Here is a 24,577-nt window from a genome sequence, read left to right on the forward strand (position 1 = left end):
CAGGGATTCATCGCCAAAATATACAAATAGCTAATGTAGCACAATATCAAAAAACCAAATAACCCAATAATAAGACGGCCAGATCTAAATAGACATTTCTTCAAAGAAGACACACAGATGGCCACAAAGCACACGAAAAGATGCTCATCATCACTAATTATTAGAGAAATACAAACCAAAACTATAGTGATTTACCACCTCACAGTGGTCAGGAATGTTCATCAAAAAGTCTTCAAACAGTACAGTCTGGAGAGGGTTTGGAGCAAGGGAACCCACCTACACTGTTAGTGGCATGTAAATTGGTACAGCCATTACAGAGGTATAGAGGTTCCTTAAAAAGCTAAAAACAGCTACTGTATAATCCAGCAATCCCGTTCCTAGGCATATATCCTAGGAAAATCATAAGGTACACACGCACCCCCGTGTTCACTGCATCACTATAATAGCCAGGGCATGGATGCAATCTAAATGTCTATTGACAGGAGTGGAAAAGAAAAGGGAATAGTATTCAGCCATAAAAAATTAGTGCCATGTACAGCGACAGGGATGGACCTAGAGAGTGTCATACTAAGGGAAGTAAGCCTGAGAGACAAGGGTCAATGTCATAGCAGCTTCTACGTGAGATCCAAAAAATGATACAAAGGCACGTATTTACAAAACATAAACAGACTCTCAGACTTCAAGGGAGAGGGATAAATTCGTTTGGGATTAACAGATACACACTACTGTATATAAAAGAGATAATCAACAAGCTCCCACGGTATAACAAGGGAACACCACTCTATTCTCCAATAACCTACAGGAAAAAGAAGCTAAAAATGACTGGAGATATATATATATATATATATATAAATAACTGATCCATTTTGCTATACACCTGAAATTAATACATTGAAAATGAACCATACTCCAATAAATTTTTTTAAAAAGATACATGTATGACTGAATCACTCTGCTGTATACCCGAGACTGACACAACATTGTAAATTAACTACACTCTAGTATAAAATAAAGTAAAAAATATTTAAAAGAATAACAAAAATTTTCAAAGCCAAAAGTTGGGGTGTTTTTTTTTTGGCAAAATTGGTAAATACGCAGCTAAAATAACCAAAAAGAATGCAAATCACCAAAATCAGGAATGTCACAATAAATTTGACCGCTAAGATGAAATGGATGAGTACCTTAAAAACTGTCAATACAATTTACCCTAACTGACATGGTTAAGTAATAACTTTAGAAAGTCCATAGTAAAGAAATATTTTGTCAAAATGTTTTCATGATTTTTGTTTTAATAAAAAAAACTCTCAATCATTTCATTGAGGAATTCTGTGAAACCTTTAAGGAATAAATAATGCTAGTCTTACAAATTAAACCAGAAAACAGAGGTGAGACATTTTCCAGCTCATTTTCTGAAGCTGTTACTATCCTGGTACGTAAACTTGACAAAGGCATCCCAGGAGAAAGTTACAGCTCATTCCCCTCAGGAACACAGATGTGGAGACTCTTAACTGAACAGCTGACCAGGGCAGGCATGTCAGGAGAGCACCCGCCCCAGGGCCCTGCTCTCTGAGCAGTCAGGCCGGTGGGCTGTTCTGCACCCTCCACCCCTTGCCACGCACACACCAGGGCAGAGACTCACACGGAGCTGACCCTGCTGAGCCAGCACTGGCCTGACAGCAGAGGCTCCACCACAGCAGAAGCCCAGACTTGTCAGTATTCCCACTCATCCTCTGCCCAGAGCCCCCGACCCTGCCTCCCACACCTCCCGGGGTGTGCTCCTGGCCCGACAGCGGTGTAGATGGTCCCTGCCCTGCCTCTCAGGAAAGCCTGGCCTGAGCAGTCACAGCCAAGCTTGTGTGCCTCGGCCCCCAGGCCTGGAGCAGCAGCAGCTCCTCCTGCTGGCTTCTGCCCTGGCCCGGAGTCTAGCACCGCCCACCTGCACAGGGAGCCCAGGCCTCTTCCTCGGCACTGTCCCCAGCACTGTCCGCACCTCCCAGCACAAGCACGTCTCTGCAGCACGGTGCTCCGTGCGGAACGGTCCCTCCTGGGAAAACCCCCAGAGGTTACCTGTGTCCTCCAGTGGAGATTTCATGTTGAGAGCTGTAGTGAATCACTGTCACTTCCAAGGAAACTCACCTGCCTTTAGCTGTGGAGCCCAGTTCTTCCAGTGTCTCGGGCCTCGGACCCATCGACGTGCAGGGTGAGGTGGCAGTAACTTCTCACCAGTCCCTGCCGCCCTGCTGGTGATTGCCAGGCCTCAGAAAGACAGAATAGAAGCAGAACGGAACCAGGGAGGCAGCTCCTGGCCAGCTGTCCAGAACAGCGCTGGGCTGGGGGGGACAAGGAGGACTGGCCCAGTTTGCCCTGTGGGAACAGTTCCAGGTATAAGAGTTGGAGGGACAGGCTTCCAGCCCCAAGTGTAGGTCTTCTTTTGCTCCTGTGGAACACCTGAATTCTGGTCCCTGTATTAGATGCTTAACAGAGGTCCTTCACTTTCCCACAGCTCCACATGGCCCACAGAGCTCAGCCACAGAGCCAGGCTCTGGCTGATGGCCGAATGCACTGCATACCTCCCGTCCTCAGACCTTGCTCTCACTGACCACCCTCCAGAGAAGCCAGGATTGGTCAGCGGGTCCACTCGTCCCAGGATCTCCACCCTCCCTGCTGGATGCCCCTAGAGAACCAATTCCTGCACCCACACCAGGCTTCCTAAGTGTTAACTCCCTGCCTGTCTTCCGTGTTGAGCTGCCCCTTCCATCACTTTCTCACTAGCTGCCCACAGGGACAGCCTGCCCAGACCAACAGAACAAAGACCCAAAACCCCCGAGGACAGCTGTGCCTCCAGCACCAGGGGATGGCTCCAGTCCTCTCGCCCGGCTCACCCCAGCCTTACCTGGTCCTGCACTCAAGACCCTTCTTCCTGCCCCTTGGGTAACCATCTATTTAACTCTCAGCCCTGGCTGCCTGGCTCCCCAGGGACCTCTCTGTGATTCCAATGGCGCCCTCAAACCCTCTGAGTTCATACCTTACTCCAGGAAGGACCCCCTGCTTCATCATCACCCTTCGGGTATCACTTCATCCTTTCTCCTGGATCCTCTGATGAAAGCAACATGATGAAAGCAAAAAACGAGAAATTCCCTTAATCTTTTAAGATAAACGTGCCTCCCACCAGGATCTCATTGTATTTCCAGTTTTGTACACATATTATTGGAATACTGAAGATGTTCTGTAAGGGTCTATCAAAGTACATAAAATCTTCATCCTAGAGCTTTTTTGCCTCAAGGCTGTTCAGACCTTTTTAAAATAAAATAATCTGGCCTGAGGTAAGAAGCAGGCACTTGTCCCTTCTCTGTGAAGGGGGTTGTTTCTCACTCGGCACTGTGGCCCTGGGTCAGGCCCCTGACATGCCCACAGGTGGGAGACGGCTGGGCAGACTGGTGCGCTCCTGCACTGCAGGAACCCCGCACAGCACCACAGGAGCTTCAGCAGGAGCCTTCAGGTGCCGAAGATGTGGGTTGGGTCCCATTGGGGACGACGTGACACGTCGTGGAGGGTCCGGGTGCTTGGTTGGCGCTGTGACCAGCTTCTCCCACGAGCTCTGTGGGCTGCCAGGAAAGGCTCTGGTAGAGGGGATGCTTCTGGCGGGCGTGGAGCCTGGTCCTGGGGTCTCATAATTCTGGCATTTTCCGCCTTGCAGACAGATGAAGAGAAGCAACGGGACTTGCCTGTGGTGATGCCGGTTTTTGACAGAAATACCTGCAGCATCCCCAAATCCCAGATCTCTTTCATCGACTACTTCATCACAGACATGTTTGATGCCTGGGACGGTAAGAAGGCGCGGAGTGTATCCCTCAGGAACGGGGAGCACATGGTGCCGTTCTGACTGAAGAGTATGTTCGGGGGCTCAGAGTGCACAGAGGCCGAGGAGAAGCCAGGCGCTGACAAGGAGGTCCCGGCAGACGGGGCGCTCTCTGCTCTTTCTCCTCGGCTGCCCCTGGCTCCGGGGCTACCTGTTGTCCCAATCGCAGAGATGAGAGCGTTGAACATGGGCTGAAGGGGCTGCTGGTCAAAAGCTGGGGATTCAAAACCTCTTACGTTCTGAGGGAGCTCTTCCGCTGTCCCACCCAGCTTCTCCGCCTCCCCCGGTAGCCACCCGAGGGCAGGCTGGTCTCTGACAGGGGCACGGCCCTCCTCGTAGCCCTCAGCGCGGGCAGAGCCCCCTGGCAGGTAGAGGGCTTTTAGGTAAGGGCCCCTGCCGGGAGGCAGACCCATGTCTGGTCCGGATCCCGTAAGCAGGAGACGAGTCCATGTCTCGGTGCTGAGGGGGGTGGACAGAGGACTGAGGTGGTGGAAGGCACTGGGGCCTTGGGCCAGACTGCAGGCTCTGCTCAATGCTTCTGGGCCCAGACCAGATGTGGCCACTCCCAGCCCAAGTCCTCTTCACTAGCTCGCTGCTCCTGCCATGTGCTGCAGGTGCAAGGGGACGGGCTCAAGGAAGGGGGATGGGACACCCCGGAGAGCCAGTCAGGGCTGGGATCAGGCAGCCCAGGGTGCTGATTAAGGGTGATAAAACGGGCTAGCCCCCTTCGCTCCCTCCGCCAGAGCTGTCAGCTGGCGACAGAGGCGCGGCGGGCACTGAGCGCAGATGGGGTTTCAGCTTCTCGTGGGCCACTCCATGTCTGCCGAGCACGGAGCACTGTCCCCTCCTGTCTGTCCCTCTCCTCAGAAAGCCTCCATGTGCATCCCGGGAAGGCGCAGTCTTACCACACTCCCGTTTTTCTTGCAGCCTTTGTAGACTTGCCCGAGTTAATGCAGCATCTCGACAACAACTTTAAATACTGGAAAGGACTGGACGACATGAAGCTGCGGAGCCTGCGCCCGCCTCCCGAATAGCAGGGAACCCCTGTGGTCACCAGGGATGCCTGAGGGCCGCCAGAGTTCCTTTCAGTATTAGCCGATCAGCCCCCTGATGCACAGAGCCAGCGAGAGCACCCCCGGACGCGGTCACCTTCCCTAACCACCACCTGATGCCATTGCCGTGGAGCGAGGCTTCCTCCTCTCACTGCGCCAGCCTGCTGCCGGGGCTGCGCAGAGAGTCTCAGAGAACATGGCTTGCATCAGCATCGGTCTGTCCAAACCCGAGCTCGGGAGGCCCAGCCAAGGACGCTGACGGAGTTTCTGCTGATGACAGAATTTCTTGCAGTTTCTCAATTATATTCAGCGCTTAAGAAGAGCTAATGGCAATCGGATCTTTTCCACATCATAGAAGGTGCAATCATTCACTTTGGAACACTATTGAAAGTGACTTCTCTTTTAAAATTAAATGGCAAATGAAAAAGACAAAGAAATTCTGAAGTTGATTATTAATATCAATTATTAAAATGTTTTATTTATTTTATTAGAAGTTCACTATTTTCTATGAATTTAAAAATACTTCAAAGCCAAAGCCAACTTTAGATGCCATGACCAAATTTACATGATTCAGTCATTAAAAATATGCATCACTTGGTGTATAGACTTATTTTCATAATGCAAATTTAAAATAAATGATACATTTTTACTGCACTATAGAAATATTTGTGTATGTTACATGTACCCCCAGTGTTCATCACGGCACTGTTTATAATAGCCAGGACATGGAAGCAACCTAAATGTCCATCAGCAGACAAATGGATCAGAAAGCTGTGGTTCATATACACAGTGGAATATTACTCAGCCATTAAAAAGAATATATTTGGATGAAACTGGAGCCGATTATACAGAGTGAAGTAAGCCAGAAAGAAAAACACCAATATAGTATACTAACACATATATATGGAATTTAGAAAGATGGTAACAATAACCCTGTATGCGAGACAGCAGAAGAGACACAGATGTATGGAACAGTCTTTTGGACTCTGGGAGAGGGAGAGGGTGGGATGATCTGAGAGAATAGCATTGAAACATGTATATTATCATATATGAAACAGATCGCCAGTCCAGGTTCAATGCATGAGACAGGGTGCTCAGGGCTGGTGCACTGGGATGACCCTGAGGGATGGGATGGGGGTGTTCAGGATGGGGAACACAATGTAAACCCATGGCTGATTCATGTCAAAGTATGGCAAAAACCACTACAATATTGTAAAGTAATTAACCTCCAACTAAAATAAATTTTAAAAAAAAAGAAAGAAATATTTATGTATGTTAGGCTTTTCTGATTGATGTTAATTGGGAAAAATTTTGAAATCCAAAAAGGCACAATGGTTGTCTGAGGAGGCCTTACAAATAGTTGAGAAAAGAAGCGAAAGGCAAAGGAGAAAGGAAAAGATATACCCATCTGAGTGCAGAGTTCCAAAGAGTAGCAAGGAGAGATAAGAAAGCCTTCCTAAGTGAACAATGCAAAGAAATAGAGAAAAACAGTAAAATGAGAAAGACCAGAAATCTTTTCAAGAAAATTAGAGATAACAAGGGAACATTTCATGCAAAGATGGGCATAATAAAGGACAGAGATGGAATGGACCTAACAGAAAAAGATTAAGATATCCAAACAGAAAATACTACGAAGAGGTGGCAAGTATATACAAAAGAACTATACAAGAAAGATCTTAATAACCCAGATAACCATGATGGTGTGATCACTCACCTAGAGCCAGACATCCTGGAATATGAAGTCAAGTGGGCCTTAAGAAGCATCACTACAAACAAAGCTAGTAGAGGTGATGGAATTCCAGCTGAGCTATTTCAAATCCTAAAAGATGATGCTGTGAAAGTGTTACACTCAGTAAGCCAGCAAATTTGGAAAGCTCAGCAGTGGCCACAGAACTGGAAAAGGTATATTATAACTGCAGTCCCAAAGAAAGGCAATGCCAACGAATGTTCAAACTGTTGCACAATTGTACTCATTTCACATGGTAGCAAAGTAATGCTCAAAATTCTCCAAGCTAGGCTTCAACAGTATGTGAACCAAGAACTTCTAGATGTTCAAGCTGGATCTAGAAAAGGCAGAGGAACCAGAGATCAAATTGCCAACATCCAATGGATCACAGAAAAAGCAAGAGAATTCCAGAAAAACATCTGCTTTGTTGACTACACTAAAGCCTTTGACTGTGTAGATCACAACAAACTGGAAAATTCTTAAGGAGATGGGAATATGAGACCACCTTACCTGCCTCCTGAGAAACCTGTATGCAGGTCTAGAAGCAACAGGTAGAACCAGACATGGAACAACAGACTGTTTGAAAATTGGGAAAGGAATATGTTAAGGGCTGTATATTGTCACCCTACTTATTTAACTTATATGCAGCATACATCATGTGAAATGCCAGGCTGGATGAAGCACAAGCTGGAATCAAGACTGCTGGGAGAAATACAGATAACCTCAGATATGCAGATGATGCCCCCCTATGGGAGAAAGTGGAGAGGAACTAAAGAGCCTCTTGATGGAAGTGGAAGGAGAGAGTGAAAAAGCTGGCTTAAAACTTAACATTCAAAACACAAAGATCATGGCATCCAGTCCCATGACTTCATGGCAAAGTGATGGGGAAACGTGGAAACAGTGTCAGACTTTATTTTTGGGCTCCAAAATCACTGCAGATGGTGACGGCAGCCCTGAAATTAGAGGATGCTTGCCCCTTGGAAGAAAAGCTCTGACAAACCTATACAGTGTATTAAAAAGCAGAGACATTACTTTGCCAACAAAGGTCTGTATAATCAAAGCTATGGTTTTTCCAGTAGTCATGTATGGATGTGAGAATTGGACCAGAAAGAAAGCTGAGTGCTGAAGAACTGATGCTTTTGAGCTGTGGTGTTGGAGAAGTCTTGAGAGTCCCTTGGACTTCAAGGAGATCAAACCAGTCAACCTTAAAGGAAATAAGTCCTGAATAGTCATTGGAAGGACTGATGCTGAAGCTCCAATACTCTGGCCACCTGATGCGAAGAGCAGACTCATTAGAAAAGACCCTGATGCTGGGAAAGATTGAAGGCAGGAGGAGAAGGGGACAACAGAGGATGAGATGGTTGGATGGCATCACCGACCTGATGGACACGAGTTTAAGCAAGCTCTAGGAGATAGTGAAGGACAGGGAAGCCTGGCATGCTGCAGTCCATAGGGTCGCAGAGAGTCAGACACAACTGAGTGACTGAATAACAACTAGTGACCCCAGAAGAGCTCGAAAGGGCTCTTCTGTGCAGCAGCCAGAGCTCCAACACTGGCTCTGCAGGCGACTCCCCAAAGGGAAAGAAATTGGACTTCACACTTATTTTTCCTAAAAATCTTATACTTGAATTTCTAAAAGTCTGCCTTATTTTGTATACAGTGTTTCTATAGAATATTCCCGATAAAAAACAGAAAATGGAATATTTCGTGAATTGACATTTTATAACTAATCTGTTTTCGTCTGTATTTGGAGTCTGATTCCAGAAATTTATAACGGTTCTGTATCTTCACATTTTGAACAAGTTCTAGTACTGTTTAAAAAAAATGACACGACATGTCAAAGTTCTTGCTGTTTCCTTTTAAACTTGTATGCTTTTTTTCCAGATAAAAATGAAATTAAAGTATTTGTTTTAAAGAAAACATGTATCACCTTTTCTTTGAAGTCTTATAGTTAAAATACTTTATCTTTTTCTCCATATAAATAAAGAAGATACCTTTTGTTTTAACAGAAGAAATAAATAGTTAAATGACTATTTTGGGTCATAATGGGCCAGAATATGTTGAAGAATTCTCAGAGATACCTTTAATTCACTACTAGGTGCCCATTCAGAGAGGTCATGTGCCCTGGGGGGCTGGCAGAGGGGCTCCCAGGGACGGTCCTGGGTTCCTGATGCCCATTCAAGATGTCAGGGCCCTCTGGAGGTCTGACAAGGCCAGCCCCTCAGGGGTCTGTCTAAGGAAACAAATCCCCCCTTTTCCTGTGTGGAGTCAGGCGACCCAAGTTGGTAACTGTTGACTGACGTGGGAAGAAAGCCCTCTCCCCTCCAGGAAAGAAAAGAGAGTGATCCCACAGGGAACTCAACCATCGTGAGGCAGAGGGAATAATCAGCAAGAGACTTTAGGATGGAAGCACTCAGCATGTTTGAAGCAATGAAAACCATAAGGTAAACCAAGGTAGTTCTGAGGAAAAAAAAAAAAAATCTGAAAAAGAACCAAAGAGACATTCTAAGCATGAAGAACATAGTCATTAAAACAAATGGAAAACTTCTGCGTAGGTTTACCAGAAAACCAGACATAACTAAAGAGAGAAGTAGCCAATTGGAAGCTTTAAGGAAATGACTCAATGTGTAGCACAGAGATTAAAAATGGAAAATGTGAAACCAGTGTTAAAATATGGAGGGTAGAAGGAGATGCTCCAAACTGCGTCTAAGTTAGGTGATCTGGGGGGAGGAGAAGTGGGGAGAAGCCCTATCCAGAGCGCGCCTGGGAGTCCTTCCAGACCTGACAAGCCAACTCCTCATATTACAGGGCACATCAAATCTCAGGATGACACAACCCTGAAAATGCAGAGCGTTCAGTTTCAAGAGAAAAGCCTAAACCCATGAGAAAAGACAGCTCACTGACAAAGGAACGAGCTTTAGACTGCCATCAGAATTCTTATTTGCAACAAGACAAGGGAATAGTATTTCAGAATGCTAAAGGAAACTGTCAGCCTAGAATTACATACCAAACTATGGTTCAAGAGCGAAGGTGAATAAAGATTACTCCAGACATGCACATGTTAATCACGAACAGAACACTATGGGAAAAACTGCTGAAAGATGTACTTCTTTAACGAGTTCAGAAAGAGGGGTGGGGTATCTATAGAAAGCAGTGGTAAGCACAGATTGGTAAACATCCAGACAAAATTAAGTAGGTATAGTTGAGGGGGTGCGGGGAATAACAGCGAGAAACAGGTCACATTCTGAGGTTTCAGGGTATTTGAATTTGGGGGGAGATTATTCAACCTGAAGGCCTTCCCAGGAGGCTCAGTGGTAAAGAATCTGCCTGCCAAGCAGGAGATGCAAGTTCATTCCCTGAGTTGGGAAGAACTGGAGGAGGAAATGGCAACCCACTCCAGTATTCTTGCCTGGGAAATCCCATGGACAGAGCCTGGTGGGCATCAGTTCATGGGGTTGCGAAAGAGCCAGGCACAACTGGGTGACTAAACCACAATTCATTACAGACAGTGATACCCACCCTGCATACTCTCTTGTTCTTATCTGCTTGCTCTGATGAGGCAAGCTGCCATGTTGTGAGCTGCCCTTTGGAGAGGCCTACATGGCAAAGAAGCCAGCCTTCAGCCCACGGCCACCTCGGAGTCCAGCAACCACACGAGTGTGCTGGAAGCAGATGCTGCCACAGCTGGGTCTTCGGATGAGACCACAGCTGCGGCAGACACCTGAGACCCTGCGCCAGAGGACCCACCTCAGCCACACCCAGGTTCCTGCCCACAGAAACAGGGAGATGGTAAACGCTGTTCCTTGCCAGTAAATTTGAGGACAGTTAGTTACACAATAACAACGGATACACATACAATACACAGCAGTTACAAAGAATGAAGGAGGGCTGCAAATGTCAACAGGGAAAGGCTTAAGAATATCGAAAGAAAAGGCTAAGTTGCAGTATGATACCATTTGCGTCAATGTTTTGAATACCCGAAACAATACTCTATTACTCATGGAAAAATTAATAGTAGGAGCATTAAAACGTTCAGGAAGGTTACCAATGCTGTGAACTGGCTTGTGTGACACCAAGCTCCTGGTGTAGATACTAACTAGAAAAGCAAGTGCTTTTCCCTCCACACTCCCTTAGGTTCCGCTGTAAGATGCAAGGGCTTCCCAGTGAAGAACCCACCTGCCAATGCAGGAGATGTAAGAGACGAGTGTTGGATCCCTGGGTCGGGAAGAGCCCCTGGAGGAGGGGATGGCAACCCACTCCAGCATTCTTGCCTCGAGAATCCCACAGACAGAGGAGCCGAGAGTTGGACACGAGTGAAGCGACGTAGCACATACATGGGCAGAGACGCAAGTGCACAAGGCTCCATGTAGGAGTGTCTCACAGGGACTTCCCTGGCAGGCCAGCGGCTAGGACTCTGAGCTTCCACTGCAAGGGGCGCAGGCTCGATCCCTGATCAGGGAACTAATGCCGTGCTGCGCAACCAAAATTAAAAGAGTCGCGGCATAAACGGAGAACACGTGAAGAGCTGTTGACTCTGCATTCTCCCCGCTGGCAGCGCTGACTGCCGTGGAAGCAGGAGGCTCTGGGGCACAGCTGACTCAGCCTAAGCCCTCATCTGTATTTTAGGGAGACTTTCCAGGAAACTCATTCAAGAGTTCTGGTAAATCCCTTCCATTGCGGCTAGCCTGGGGGTGTTCTGCAGGCTCAAAATCCAGGCCCCCGACCTTGACCAGGAGGGCACACTGCAGCTGCACAAAGGCGGTGACCTCAGGGGCAGGGGAGGCACTGTCACTACAGAGACGTTCGAAGGACGGCAATCTAGCAGACATGGCACAGCGTTACCATAGTTCTGGTGATGGGTAGTGCTGCATGCTAAGTTGCTTCAGTTGTGTCCGGCTCCTTGTGACCCATGGACTGTAGCCCACCAGGCTCCTCTGTCCATGGGATTCTTCAGGCAAGAATCCTGGGGTGGGTTGCCATGCCCTCCTCCAGATCTTCCCGACCCAGGGGTCTCCTACATCTCCTGCACTGGCAGCTGGGTTCTTTACCACCAGCACCACTTGGGAAGCCCTGGTGATGGGTATATCTGTCTTTTAAAAATGTATCACTATACTCTTCTAAATGTTGAACTATTCCATCTTTTTCTTTTTTTAATGTGGTCACCATGCCTGGTGATTAGATGGCTAGGAGAATATTTTTAAGTAGAGAAAGTTTAAGTGGTATATATACAACACAGGGAAGCCATACGAAAAAACAGTCATGAACTCAACTATAAAAATATTCTAGATACCAACCACAATAAACCAAAAGAAATGAAATGTTTCTAATTCAGTTTACAAAAAGTATACTTCCCAAAATACCAATTTTTGTGAACTTAATAAGTAAACAGTAGGAAAAAATAGGAAAATGATATGAACAGAACCTCTGGAGAAGGAAATGGCAACCCACTCCAGTACCCTTGCCTGGAAAATCCCGTGGACGGAGGAGTGTGGTAGACTACAGTCCATGGGGTCGCAAAGAGTCGGACACGCCTGAGCGACTTCACTTATGAACAGAAAGTTCATAGAAAAAAGCATAAAAAGATTCCAGTTTCACTGACAGTGACTGAAATGCAAAGTAGAACCAATTTGAGATATTTCTCACTTTTAAGATTAGTAAACAAAAAAGACAGTGTTGGCAGAGTGTGGACACAGGCACTCTTACGTGCTGGCGGCGAGTGTAAGCCTGTACAGCCTCTGTGGAGGCAGCACTGCTGAGTGTGCCCGGATCACAACTGTAGGAGCATCGTGGCCAAGCAGTTCCACATCCAGAAACACCTTCCTCAAGCCATGCTCAGTCATGTCCAACTCTGTGACCCCACGAACGGTAGCCTGCCAGGCTCCTCTGTCCATGGGATTCTTTCTCCAGGCAAGAATACTGGAGTAGGTAGTCATGCCCTTCTCCAGGGGATCTTTCTGACCCAGGATTTGAACCCAGGTCTCCCACACTGCAGGCAGATTCTTAGCCCCAAAGATATGCTCATTATGTGGGAAAAGATACATATACAGAATTGTTTATGACAGCCCTGCTCGTGATACTAAAAGACTGAAAATACCTTAAATGTCTATGATTTAAGAAGGGTGAGTAAATACATGATGGTTTGTCCCTGCAATAGAATCCTATGCTTTTTTTAGGTATAAAAAGGAATGGGAAGGTTCTTCATGTGCTAATATGGAGAGACTGCCAAGATATATTAAAGTGTGGGGAAAGGACATAACACAGAACAATATGCATGCATGCTAGCATTTGTTTAAATACTACATAAACCAAATCTCTGGTCACGCACCACGGAACAAGTGACATGGATTGCCTGTGGGGACCAGCGGCCACTCTGTGTCCACATGTGAATCCTGAACGGTGCTCCTGAGGAAAGTCAAAGATCTGAATAAATGAAAAGGAGAACCCTACTTTCAGGATGAGTTAATTTTGTAAAACAGTCAATTTCTCCCTAACTTATTCTATGAATTCAAAATCGTTTTAATGTAGTGGTCATTCTCATGTTAATCTATTATTTGAAGGAAAGTCAGGAACATTCTGAAAATGAGTGAAGAGAGAGGACTAGCCTAACACATGAGAAGATAAAAAGCTGCCATGATTAAAACACTGAGACACTGACCCCTATTCAGATGAATAAATAAAACTGAACAGAGCCAGGAATATATCAGAACAGACACAGGAGTTTAGTAGAATAGTACAGGCGCTGCTTCACACCACTGGAGGGAAGACGGATTCATTCCATAAGTGTGAGGATGACGACGTAGCTATCTGAGAAAGTGACTCTTAGTGTGCCAGTGCTTTAGAAGTGAAAACGAGATGGTTGGATGGCATCACCGACTCAACGGACATGAGTTTGAGCAGGTTCCAGGAGATGGTGAAGGACAGGAAAGCCTGGCATGCTGCAGTCCATGGAGTTGCAAAGGGTCAGAAAGACTGACCAACCAAACCACAACTGGTGGTCCAGTGGCTAAGACTCCATGCGCCCAATGCAGGGGCCCACGTTTAATCCCTGGTCTGGGAACTAGATCCCACATGCCACAACTAAGAGTTCGCATGCCACAACTAAGACCCCATGCAGCCAAAATTTTTTTTAAATTATAGAAGTGAAAATTAAACATAAAAGCATTAGAAAAAAAATGAAGAAAATATCCTTATCATCTCACAATGGAAAAGGCATGATATAAAATACAGAGTTTATTTCAAAACAGAACAACAAAACCCTGCTAATTTCACCCAAGTTTAAGAGACAAGACAAAGCCGGGAGGGGCTGGAGAGGGATGGGGAAGCTGGAACAGCACTAACTCAAGCAACAACCAGTGAGATGGGGACCATGGGAAACCTCGAGGGTGTGCACCACAGCTGTTCATAAGTTAGAAACTGGGAACAATCCAAATGCCCAGCAAAGGGGACTGTTGAGAAGAAAAGTTTGGTGTGATTCCAAAACAGAGTTGTTTGCAGTCACTAAAAAGAATGATTTAGTAAATCGAGGAAACAGGACAACCTCAAGGCTGTGTTATTAAATGAAAATTCATTGAAGAATATGGAATGACCCATTTTGGAGGGAGAGGAGAAGATACGTGTGATTAGGGAAAAAAACTAGAAGGCAGGAAATGCACTGGCATTTTGTGGGGGTTGTCTCTGGAGGCGGGGGCTGTCTTTGGAGGCAGGGGTCACTGGGGCTTCACTGCCAGCCTTGTGCTTTTCTGGGTTTCTCTAAACATAATACCTGTGGTTATTTCTATACCTCCAAGGTTTGAAATCTGAATGGCGGAGGAGGTGGTGTGAGTCCATAACCAGGATTCAAGAGGGGAACCACCAGTCCAGACGGGGAAGTGACCGCTGAGGGCCTGTGGACACCAGAGGAGGGAGGCAGCTGGAGGTGGACTCCGGACTCTGCAGTGACGCCTACCTCATGTTTAATTCTGTGGACACAACACAAGCTTGAGGCAGTCAGGGGCAAGGCGGGGAGGGGGCAGACAAAGGGCGCAGCTCTAGTCCCTGCTGCTGGGGTCCCTGGGGCGGCCGCGGGCAAGGCCTGAGCCCCCAGGCACGCCGAGACAGGGGAGAAGCAGAGCAATAACTGTGTTCCACACCTTCCACCTCCTGCCTGAGCCTCACAGAGGACTCGGCAGGAACGGACAGTGGCGAGTGGGCGCTGCCTGTGTCTCCTTGGGAGCAGAGAGAGTTCCGGGAGCAGAGAGGAAGGTCTGTCTGCCCACCTTGCTTGAGCTGAACCTTTCCAGCAAGGGGAGAAAAAGGTCAAAGGAAAGTAGGAAGCAGTCTTGCTCCCCCATCTTCTTCAAAGAAATAACTGGATGCGGAAAAATGGGCTTCTGAGTCACAAGGAAACCTTGTCCCTGAGGATCGGGATCAGAAACAATGGGGAAAGGAGTTATTAACACCATCGGCTCACAGCAAGCTCAGGAAGAAGCTGAACAAACTCTGAACAATTTGTCTTATCCTGCTATAAAAAGAGGAAATTTCGGAAAGTCAGGAACCATCACGTGCATACACTTAGAAGCCCTTTCACTCCACTGACACGGTCACGGCTCACGTCACGAGAGAAAAGCACGTCTTTGCTCCTCCTGCAAGGTCGGTGCACCAGAAAGCAAAACCTCTCAGCGCACCGGCAGCGTGGGCACTGCCAGCAGCTGGCTGGACACGCCGCCCCCTGGCCCCCTGACCTGCTGCCCAGAGCCTGCCCTGCAGCAGTCTGGGCCCAGCACGCTGATTTTGAAAAGGTTTAACAGATACTCTCTTTGTAGAATGAAGGGCCCTGCAACATGGTGTTCTCACAAGCCACCCTTCCCATTTCCTGTCACCCCCACCTCACCAACGCCTCAGACCCCAGCTGAAAGGCCCCATTCTTGTCCCGTGGAAAAGATCCTATTTAAAACCAAGAAAAGGAGGAAACACACTCAGCCGTCAGGAAGCAATAGCATTAACCCAGGGGCCAAAAACAACACTGCAGGCCGAGAACAATGCAGGAGGCGGCGTGGGGAGGACTGAGGCGGCTTCGCTGGGTGCTTCTGTCCCCGAGGCTGAGAGGGGGCCCGAGTGCGAGTCACTCACGGAGCGTGGAATAGGCAGTGTTTCTAATAATAGAAATAATAAGAATTTATCTGAGCATTTTCATATATTAAAAATATGTTTCCTTCTGGACAGAAATTGGCTTCACATGAGGCACTGGTCTCTCCCTCCATTGTTCAGCTCAAAATATCCCCAGGTACCTAGTGATGTAGCCACAGACCTGCAGGTGTGGTGGAGCTCTCAAAAAGAAAATGATTTCGGGAGAGAGGAAAAAAAAAAAAAGATTTACCTTCCAAATGATTTTACAAAAAGTAAAGACTCAAGTCTCCCTTAAGATTAACTTTTAAAAACTGAAAATTAAAAATACTATTTACAATAAGCTCCACTCCAAGAATGTATAATTTCCAGAAATTTTACACACAATTAAAAAATGAAGATTAAAAAAAAGCTAATGGGAGGATAAAACATGCCAGGATGTCCCATAATTGCTCCAAGTAGCAGCAAGTTTAGCTTAGAGTTTCCTGACAGTCAAAGGGAAAACAGAACAGCACTGATGTGGATTCTTAAAAGATGGGAACACCAGACCACCTTACCTGCCTCCAGAGAAACCTGTATGCAGATCAAGAAGCAACAGGTAGAACCAGACATGGAACAATGGACTGGTTCCAAATAGGAAAAGGAGTACGTCAAGGCTATATATTATCACCCTGCTTATTTAACTTATATGCAGAGCACATTCATGTGAAATGCCAGGCTGGGTGAAGCACAAGCTGGAATCAAGATTGCCGGGAGAAATATCAATAACCTCAGATAGGCAGATGACACCACTTTTATGACAGAAAGCAAAGAGGAACAAAAGAGTCTCTTGAGGAAAGTGAAAAACCTGGCTTAAAACTCAACATTCAAAAAACAAAGATCATGGCGTCCAGTCCCATCACTTCATGGCAAATAGATGGGGAAACAATGGAAACAGTGACAGACTTTATTTTCTTGGGCTCCAAAATCACTGTGGATGGTGACAGCAGCCATGAAATTAAAAGATGCTTGTTCCTTGGAAAGAAAGATACGACAAACCTAGACAGCATATTAAAAAAAAAAGCAGAGACATTACTCTGCCAACAAAGCTCCATATAGTCAAGAAAGAAAAGAAAGGGAAGTTGCTAGGTTGTGTCCAACTCTTTGCGACCCCATGGATTATAGCCTACCAGGCTCCTCTGTCCATGGGATTTTCTAGGCAAGAGTACTGGAGTGGGTTGCCATTGGGTCTAAGCTATGGTTTTTCCTGTAGTCGTGTTTGGATGTGAGAGTTGGACCATAAAGAAGGCTGAGCGCCAAAGAATTGATGCTCTTGAATTGCGGTGCTGGAGAAGACTCTTGAGAGTCCCTTGAACAGCAAGGAGATCAAACCAGTCCATCCTAAAGGAAATCAGTCCTGAATATTCATTGGAAGGACTGATGCTGAAGCTGAAGCTCCAATACTGTGGCCACCTGATGGGAAGGGCCGACTTATTGGAAAAGACTCTGATGCTGAGAAAGATTGAGGGCAGGAAAAGGGGACAACAGAGGATGAGACGGTTGGATGGCATCATTGACTCAATGGACATGAGTTTGAGCAAGCTCCAGGAATAGTGAAGGACAGGGAAGCCTGGTGTGCTGCAGTCCATGGGGTTGCCAAGAGTTGGAAACGACTGAGTGACTGAACAACAACTGTGACCTAAAGACCTTAGAACAAAGCTCCAAGTTCAGGTTTAATGCTGACTCTCCCTGCCTGCAGGAAGGCCACCATCTCTGCTTCACTGATACTGGGGTTGCCTCCCATGCCAAATGCTTACCCTGTATCTATCAGTGACGGTTTCAGGAATGGACAGGTGACCCTATCCTGCCCAGCAAGCCATAAGGAGAAATCTGCAAGAATGACTGTGAATCGAGTTCTCACTCCCCCCAGGGAACCACAGAAAGAGTCTCTCTCTCCCCCTTCTCTCTAGGTGGGTTGAGTCTGGATGTGACACCCAGCACTGTTGCAGCCATATTGTTCCTAGTTCAAGGATGAAGCCACCTCCAACAGAGAGAATGCTGAAGGATGGGAGAAACCTGGGTTTCCAGTGTTATCAACCAGCCCTGGGAACCTCAAAACTCTAGACTTCCTGTTCAGTGAGATAACTGCCTGTCCTGTGGCAGAATACTAGATTCGTTCATGGGTTTTGTTTCTATGGAAACAAAACGTAAAAGCTCAGGTTTTAGAGGGCAAACACAAAACTAGAAATGGGAATTTTCTACACATAACAGAAACCTTGAATAAATAAGACTATTCATCCCAGCATTATGTTTTTTTTTTTTTTTTCCTTCAAATCCATCACAGGAATGGAGGATCACCCCTCAGCAGACATTTTCCTCAAGCCAGACAGGTCTGTGTCAGCCTGTCTGTAAGGACATCGACTTATGACGTAGCCTGCCACATGTGAGCCGTCTCTGGTGCAGGAACGGCTAGAAAGAGACCGCTCTGTCGTCAAGCCTCTGCCAGCTCCTATATAACTGTGTGGCAGAGCCAGGCCCATTTGAAAACTTAACACATGTGCCAGAAAGAAAACTACCACAATCCAGCATTATTTAAAACAGCGGAAGCCTGGACACAGCCTTAATATACATCATTGGGTGAGTGGAGGCAGATATCCATCATAAGTTACTGGTCAAATGTATGCACAGTATCCCAGAGAGCCATAAAAAAGAAATGGGGAGACTTCCCTGGAGGTCCAGTGGTTAAGAATCCACCTTGCAATGTAGGAGTCACTGGTTCGATTCCTAGTCGGGGAGCTAAGATGCCTCATGCCACAGAGCAGCTGAGCATCGCACCGTAACTACTAAAGGACACGTGCCACAAGGAGCATCCGTGTGCCACAGCAAAAGATCTGATGCAATTAAGACTTGATCACATGTACACCCGTGGTGGATTCATGTCAATGTATGGCAAAACCAATACAGTACTGTAAAGTAAAATAAAGTAAAAATAAAAATTAAAAAAAAAATGGGGAAAAAAAAGACTCGATGCAGCCAAATAAATACAAAAAGAGAAATAAGAAAGAAACCACTATTCACTAAGTAAAAAACATGGAGAACACTGCGTAGAGTGCCTTTGCCTGGAAAATCCCATGGACGGAGGAGCCTGGTGGGCTGCAGTCCATGGGATCGCTAAGAGTTGGACACGACTGAGCGACTTCACTTTCACGTTTCACTTTCATGCATTGGAGAAGGAAATGGCAACCCACTCCAGTGTTCTTGCCTGGAGAATCCCAGGGACCAGGGAGCCTCATGGGCTGCTGTCTATGGGGTCGCACAGAGTCGGACACGACTGAAGCGACTTAGCAGCAGCAAGAGGAGAGAAATATATGTATTTTCTTACAAATACCTAAAAAATTACTCAGACACTTCGCAACTTAAAAGAACAGACATTTATTATCTCAGTGTCTGTGGGTCCGGAATTTGGGGGTGCCTTTGTAGGATGGTTCTGGTTTAGTCTCTCTCTCAGAGTTGCAGTCAAGTAAAAGTGGAGTAAGGACCTTCAAAAGTTCTAACCAAGCTCCAGAAAGGCAGTAAGAAAACTGACAAAAGTGGTCAGAACTAACTTTTCAGAGTCTGGAAATTAACCAGAAGATTTCAGCAATCTGGGAAGTTTCAATCAAGAAAAGTGACCGAAACTCAGTAACGACAGTGAGCTTTGGGGCAATTTAACTTGTCTTATCTCCACCCCCCTCTCTCCGGCTCCATGATAGCCTTGAAAATCACCAACCACAATCACAGTGGAAAACAGCCGCCTGGCAGACAGCAGGAGAGGCAAGCCGGGGTCGGGGCTTCTTGAAAGCCTCATTCCCACAGAACCGCCATCATGTGACCTGTCTGGTGGCTCCCGGAATCCTCTATTGCAAGGCTGTCCTCACTGATTAGACTTGGAGCTGGTCCAGTGAGAAAAGTCTTTTCCCTGAGGGTGTTGGTAAAAACATTTCAAGATAATTTTTTTGATGCTATGGCTACTGCAGGGTGTAGGTAACAATTGAGGCAAACAACAGGCTACCTCAAAAAGTTTAAAAGTAAAATCTAGGGCAGGAGATGTCTATAAGGGCTTTGAAAATCTGAAATGTTCCTCAGAATCCAGAAGGCTGAGCCACCAGTAGTAGGATTGTGTACATGCTCAGAAAAGAACTGATAAGGCCCTCTTACTGCAAACTGACACTGAGGCTCTTTACAAGCAGAAAGTGAAGTGTAAGGCAGAGATATTACTAAGTCTCTGGCCGAGGGTTGAAGGCATACCACGACAAGCATACAGAACCCCTTGGCAATGACCAGGTGATATATTGTTCTAGGCAGTAAAGGAAATCTTCGACCAATTGTTAGCACTAATCTAACCAAGCAGAGACTTCAGTGGACACACACCAAAAAGCGTACAGACCTTACAAAAATAGTTCAGAGAAGTTACCCAACAAGTAACTTCAGCAACTACAAAAAGCTCTGAGGATGAGGGAAGAACCTGAATTCCAAAGCCGCCACATTATATTAATTTAAATGGCAGATTTTCATGAAAATATTACAAGACATGCAAAGAAACAAAAAAAAAAAATGTGATCCAGATATGGAGGCAGGGGGCAGGGGGTGTGGTTGGGCGGCGGGGCAGGGGGCAAAACTTTATCAATAAGAAATAGCTTCAAAGACCAGACCAGAGACTTTAAATCAGCTACTTAAAATATATTCAAAGAACTAAAAGGAATACTATTTGTACTAAAGGAAAGTAAGAACACAATGTATTACCAAAGAGAGGATCAATAGAGAGAGGGAAATCATAAATTTCTCTACCATTTTACTTTTAAACTTTTTAAAAAAATTTTAAAGATTTTACTTTCAAACTTTTTGTAGAGGAACAAGGGCAAAAAGGATGTTTGAAGAAATAATGGCAGAAAATTACCCAAATCTGATGAAAAACATTTGCCTACAGACCCAAGAAGCTCAGTGAACTCCAAATATGATAAACTTAAAGACAACCATACCGAGACACATCATAATCACACTATTGAAAGCCAGAGAAAGAGAATCTTAAAAGCCAGAAAAGAGAAGTGACTTAGCACGTATCATGTGTAAGACGTCCTCAGTAAGAGCAGCAGCTGGTTTCTCATCATGAAACTATGGAGGCCAGAAGGCAGTGACATGCCATGGCGCTGGGGTGTGGGTGGGCATCCGATATATGAAGATTTAATGTGGGTGATACCAACACGAAGCAAGGGAGAAACAGAAATGCATATGAGCAAAATTTTCAATATTATTGGAATAGAGTTGGTATTAATCTGAACTCGATGATTAGATTATTAGAAATGAACAACCACTAAGAAAATAATTCAAAAGACACATAATAAAAGAAATGACAAGCTAATTTAAATGGTGCACTAGGGAATATCTATTTAACAGAGAGAAGGCAGTTGTGGAAACATAGAGGAACAGAAAAGATGTGAGACACAGAGGAAACCAATAGCCAAAAGGAAGGCATAAATTCCACCTTATCAAACACTGTGGCTAAAGGTGGAGACTGTCATAAGGGATTTTTTAAAACAATCAAACTATATGCTATCCAATCAATACCAGAGACACACCTTAGATTCAGAGACAAAACAGGTTGAAACTACAAGGATACAAATGATCTATCCCTCAGCAACTGAAAGAGAACTGAAGTGGCTATACTGACATCAGACAAAATACACTTTAAAACAGCAAAAACTTGTTACCAGGGACACAGAAGGACATTTTATCATGCTAAAAGAAGCAGTCTATCAAGTTCAGTTCAGTCGCTCAGTCGTGTCTGACTCCTTGCAACCCCATGAATCGCAGCACGCCAGGCCTCCCTGTCCATCACCAACTCCCAGAGTTCACTCAGACTCACGTCCATTGAGTCCATGATGCCATCCAGCCATCTCATCCTCTGTCGTCCCCTTCTCCTCCTGCCCCCAATCCCTCCCAGCATGTAACAATTATAAACATATATACCTAATACTTTTCACTTTCATGCATTGGAGAAGGAAATGGCAACCCACTCCAGTCTTCTTGCCTGGAGAATCCCAGGGACCAGGGAGCCTGGTGGGCTGCCGTCTATGGGGTCACACAGAGTCGGACACGACTGAAGCGACTTAGCAGCAGCAGCAAAATGCATGAAGCAAAGACCAAAAGAACTGAAGGGAGAATTAGACAATTTAACAATAATCATTGGAGGAGTTCTCAATGCCCCACTTTCAATTATAGGTGGACAGAGGATCAACAAGGAGATAGATCTGAACAACACTGTAACGCAACTGGGCTTCCAAGATGGCAATAGTGGCAAAGAACCTGCCTGCCAATGCAGGAGACACAAGACACAGGTTCAGTCCCTGGGTGAGGAAGACCCCTGGAGGAGGGCATGGCAACCCACTGCAGTATTCTTGCCTGGAGAGCATGACAGGCCATGATACAAGGCTCAATAAGTTTAAAAGGACTGAACTCATACAAAGTATGTTCTTTACTCAAAATGGAATAAAACTAGAAATAAATAACAGGGAAATCTGAATATTCACAAATATCTGGAAGTTGAACAACATAATCCTTAATCACTAAAAGATTGATGAACAAGTAACAAGAGAAATTAGAAAATACTTTGAGATGAATGAAAATGAAAATATAAGGGGCTGAAATTTACAGAATGTAGCGAAAGCAGTGCTTGCAGAAAAATTTCCAGCTGTAAATTATACATTAAAAAGACGACAACTCAAATCAACAGCTTTCTACCTTAATAAGTTGGTAAAAGAAATGCAAACTAAATCAAAGGAAACCTTAGGAAAGAAATAATAAAGATTATAGCAGAAGTAATTGCAACAAAGATAGGAGAACAATAGAGAAATATCAACGAGACCAGAAGTTGATACTTTGAAAGATGAACAAAGTGAAAAACTTTGGGCCGGATAGAATATAAAAAAGGGAAAATCATGAATGAAAGATGGGGTCACGTTACTGCCAACCTTACAGGAATAAAAAGGATTATAAAGAATACTATGAATAACTATATAACAACACTTGAGATAACTAGGTGAAAGGCACAAATTCCCAGAAAGACACAAATTAATGAAACTGACATGGTAGGAAATTGAAAAGCTGAACAGATCTATAATAAACAGAGGTAGAATTAGCGATCAAAAAATTTCCCACAAAGAAAACCTCAAGACCAGATGGCTTCACCACTGTATTCTACCAACATCTAAAACAGGATTAACACCAACTGCTGTCAAATTCCTCCTAGAAACAGAAGAGGAAGGAACACTTCCCAGATCATTTTGTGAGGCCAGTATTACCCTTCTGGCACCAAAACTAGACAAATATATAACAAGAAAACCATCAATCAGTGTCATTTGTAAATATAGATGCAAAAACCGTCTATACAATGCTAGCAAACTGAATGCAGCTACACATAAAAAAGTGAGATTTATCTCAGGAATGCAAGATTGGTCCAATGTTGGAAAATCATTGTAACACATTTTACTCAGAGAATAAAACTACATGATTATCTCAAGAAGCATTTGATAAAATCCAACACTCTTTCATGATAAAAAAAAAAAAAATACCAATAACTAGAAATAGAAAAACCCACAGCTGACTTCTTCATTAGCGGTGAAAGACTGGAAACTTTGTGCCCAATATCAGGAATGAAACAAAGATACCTGCTCTCACTACTACTCAACACTGTACTGAGGCAAAGCACCAGGAAAACTGGGGAGTGGGCGGGGGGAGGAGTGGCGGGGAGAAAGAAAAGTCTCCAGATCAGAAGGGAAAAATTAAAATTATGTCTATTTGCAGACAATATGATCTTGTCTATAGAAAACCCCAAGGAATACACACACACACAAACTCATTAGACCTAATGTTGGGGATCAGAGGGGTTTCCCTGGTGGCTCAGATGGTAAAGAATCTGCCTGCATTGCAGGAGACCAGGGTTCGATCCCTGGGTTGGGATGATCCCTTGGAGAAGGGAACAGCTACCCACTCCAGCATTCTGGCCTGGAGAATTCCATGGACTGCATAGTCCATGGGGTCACAAAGAGTCAGACACAACTGAGCCATGCTCACTTTCCTTCTCACTTGGGATCAGAGCAGGCCACTCCAAGATATGCCACGACGGCACAGTGATGGTCTTGAGTTGAAGTTACTTGAGAAATAGAGGACAAAATGATATAAAAAATACTCTGACCTCCCTGCTTCCCCTGAAAGAGGGAAGAAAATCTCCTCCCTATACCGGGAGAACAGAAAGCATCCTTATCACCAGCGTTAGGGAATTCAAGGCTAAGAAAGCTGCATAAACAAATTTTGCAACTTTAAGCACAAGCCCCTTCATTAAATTTTCACAAATAATTGTTTCTTTGTTCAAAATTGATATATAACATATCCTTCTTTGGTCACTTTGGGAGTCTCATTTCTATGAGACCTCTATGTGTACAAAATAGTTCCTTTCCCTCCTGTTAATCTGTTTGGTGTCTATTCAATTATTATACCAGCCAAAAGAACTCAAAAGGGGTAGGGGGAAATGTCCTCCTTCCCAAAAGTAGCAAGGTTGCAGGATACAATTTCAATATATGAGGTACCATTTCCCTCCAGTCAGAATGGCTGTGATCCAAAAGTCTACAAGCAATAAATGCTAGAGAGGGTGTGGAGAAAAGGGAACCCTCTTACACTGTTGGTGGGAATGCAAACTAGTACAGCCACTATGGAGAACAGTGTGGAGATTCCTTAAAAAACTGGAAATAGAACTGCCTTATGACCCAGCAATCCCACTGCTGGGCATACACACCAAGGAAACCAGAATTGAAAGAGACATGTGTA

At 45.2% G+C, this 24,577-nt stretch overlaps 1 protein-coding gene and 1 non-coding gene across 8 annotated transcripts in view; one reads left to right on the forward strand and one right to left on the reverse strand.

Moving 5' to 3' along the window:
* PDE8A (phosphodiesterase 8A) overlaps positions 1-8,557 on the forward strand; it is a 148,572-nt gene extending 140,015 nt beyond the window's left edge. For all 7 annotated transcript variants that reach the window (XM_012098500.3, XM_060401660.1, XM_015101907.3 and 4 more), the window contains 2 exons: positions 3,698-3,827; positions 4,787-8,557. In XM_012098500.3, coding sequence (XP_011953890.2) covers positions 3,698-3,827; positions 4,787-4,893 — 237 coding nt within the window. In that variant the 3' untranslated portion in view covers positions 4,894-8,557. The remainder of the gene's footprint in view (positions 1-3,697; positions 3,828-4,786) is intronic.
* A 9,598-nt stretch (positions 8,558-18,155) lies between these two features.
* LOC114109248 (small nucleolar RNA SNORA12) lies at positions 18,156-18,301 on the reverse strand. The gene has a single exon (XR_003585926.2). It is a non-coding gene; the product is annotated as a small nucleolar RNA SNORA12 (small nucleolar RNA).
* Positions 18,302-24,577: the final 6,276 nt, after the last annotated feature.

This window comes from Ovis aries, chromosome 18 (assembly GCF_016772045.2).
Source record: "Ovis aries strain OAR_USU_Benz2616 breed Rambouillet chromosome 18, ARS-UI_Ramb_v3.0, whole genome shotgun sequence".
Classification (NCBI taxonomy): domain Eukaryota; kingdom Metazoa; phylum Chordata; class Mammalia; order Artiodactyla; family Bovidae; genus Ovis; species Ovis aries.